At 46.9% G+C, this 2,343-nt stretch overlaps 1 protein-coding gene across 1 annotated transcript; it reads right to left on the bottom strand.

Moving 5' to 3' along the window:
- Nucleotides 1-706: 706 nt before the first annotated feature.
- Nucleotides 707-1,423, bottom strand: LOC137626871 (keratinocyte proline-rich protein-like). Its single transcript, XM_068357856.1, has one exon. It carries the CDS (start codon nt 1,421-1,423, stop codon nt 707-709), a length of 717 nt encoding a protein of 238 aa, XP_068213957.1.
- Between the last annotated feature and the right edge of the window lie 920 nt (nt 1,424-2,343).

Here is a 2,343-nt window from a genome sequence, read left to right on the forward strand (position 1 = left end):
TTCAGAATTTTATCTATCTGTAACACCTTTTGATGCTTAATTAATTGCCCTCTTGTTTACATATTTCTTCTAATGTCCCTTTTATTTTACAAATGCATATTCATAGTGTATATGTGCTCTATGTATCTTGGCTTAACTGGCTATCCATGGGCGTTTATGGATAAACTTGACTGATTTTTAAAGAAAAAGCAAAAACCGTTAACATCAAAGAAAATCGTCCTACAAGCAGAGAGGTTTTAAGTAATACAAATAACGTATATATGTTTATTAAATGTAAAAGCATAAAGAATTGTATGTAAAAATTACTGTAAATAGAAAAACAATGGCATTTTTTTTATATTCAAAATTGTAAACAAGATAACAATCAGAAAAAAACAGATATTGATTGATGATTTCTTCAACAAGAATTTGTTTTTTCAAATCTCTCTCAATCGATTCTGTCATAAGTTTTTGTTTAAGTTTAATTATGCAACATACAGACGTTACACGTATATGGGCCTAAGCCGTAGTGGCCAGGCCCTGCAGAGGGGTGGGCAGTGTGTAAGGATGGTGCCTGGCCAGTGCATGAGATGGGACTCTGACAGGCTCAGCACAGGGGTTGGAGACGTGGCCAGGCCTAGGACAGGAGATCTGGCAATGGCTTCTCCCGGCACAGTACGTGGGGTCATGGCCATGTCCAGCACAGGACGTGGGGCCATGGCCATATCTAGCACTGGTCGTGGTGCCCTGGCCAATATCCGGCACAGACCGTGGCGCCATGGCCATGTCCCGCACCAGCCGTGTCGCCATGGCCATGTCCGGAACAGGGCGTGGGGTCATGGCCATGTCCAGAACAGGGCGTGGGGCCATAGCCATGTCCAGGACAGGGCGTGGGGCCATGGCCATGTCTGGTACTGGTCGTTGCCATGGCCATGTCCGGCACAGACCGTAGGGCCATGGCCATTTCCAGAACAGGGCGTGGGGTCATGGCTAAGTCCAGGACAGGACATGGGGCAATGGCTACGTCCGGAACAGGGTGTGGGGCCATGGCTACGTCCGGAACAGGGTGTGGGGCCATGGCTACGTCCGGAACAGGGCTTGGGGCCATGGCCATGTACAGAACAGGACGTGGGGTCATTGCCATGTCCCGGAGAGGGCGTGGGGCCATGACCATGTTTGGCACAGGATGTGGGGCCATGGCTACATCCAGAACAGGGTGTGGGGTCATGGCCATGTCTGGCACAGGGCGTGGGGCCATGGTCATGTCTGGAATAGGGTGTGGGGCCATGGCCATGTCTGGTACTGGGCGTGAGGCCATGGTCATATCCGGCACAGGCTGTGGGGCCATGGACATGTCCGGCATAGGGAGTAGGGAAATGGCCATGTTCGGCACAGGCCGTGGGGCCATGGCCATGTTCGGCCCGGGGTGTGGGGCCATGGCCATGTCTGGCACAGGGCAGTAGGTTGGCCAGGGCACCAGCCGTCCGCTGAGATACTACCACTAGAGAGGTATTGGATCCTTTGACTGGGCAGACAGTAATGCATTGGATCCCTCTCTCTGGTCACGGCTTATTTTTTCTTTGCCTACACTTACACAGAATAGTCTGGCCTACTCTTTACATATTCTCGTCTTTCCTCATATACCTGACAACAATGAGATACTTAACACTTCTTCACCCAAGGGGTTGATTACTGTACTGCAATTTGCTCTGTGTACTTTCCTCTTAGTAAGGGTAGAAGAGACTCTTTAGCTATGGTAAGCAGCTCTTCTAGGAGAAGGACACTCCAAAATTAATCATTGTTCTCTAGTCTTGGGTAGTGCCATAGCCTCTGTACTATGGGCTTCCACTATCTTGGGTTAGAGTTCTCTTGCTTAAGGGTACACTCGGGCACACTATTCTATCTTATTATTTTTTTTCTTTCTCTTGTTTTTTTAAATGGTGTGTTGGGCAGGCTTAATAAAAGGGCGAGGGATGCCTGGTGGTTTATCAAGAGGTTGTCTTTTCCTTTTTCTGATTCTTTTTCTTCTGAAAACTGTACTTACTGTCCTCCCTTCAGTTGAAGTGGCTATCCTGGACTGTCCTTACTGTCCTCCCTTCAGTTGAAGTGGCTATCCTGGAGGATATTTAGCCTTGCATGGTGTATCGGCTCCTCCATGTTGACCAGTTTTTTCCGACTTTTTACTATAGTCTATGGGTATCATCAATCACTTTATTTATAATTCTCTACATATTTTTTTTTTATAATTCTTGTTAATCTAGTTTTTAAGTATGATGTCTCCTTTTTTGTTTATATTAATTCTCATGCTATCTGGAGACATTGAGCGAAATCCGGGACCAGTACCTCTTGGATTTTGTAAATGTC

The sequence above is a fragment of the Palaemon carinicauda genome, chromosome 34, assembly GCF_036898095.1.
Source record: "Palaemon carinicauda isolate YSFRI2023 chromosome 34, ASM3689809v2, whole genome shotgun sequence".
NCBI classification, from domain to species: domain Eukaryota; kingdom Metazoa; phylum Arthropoda; class Malacostraca; order Decapoda; family Palaemonidae; genus Palaemon; species Palaemon carinicauda.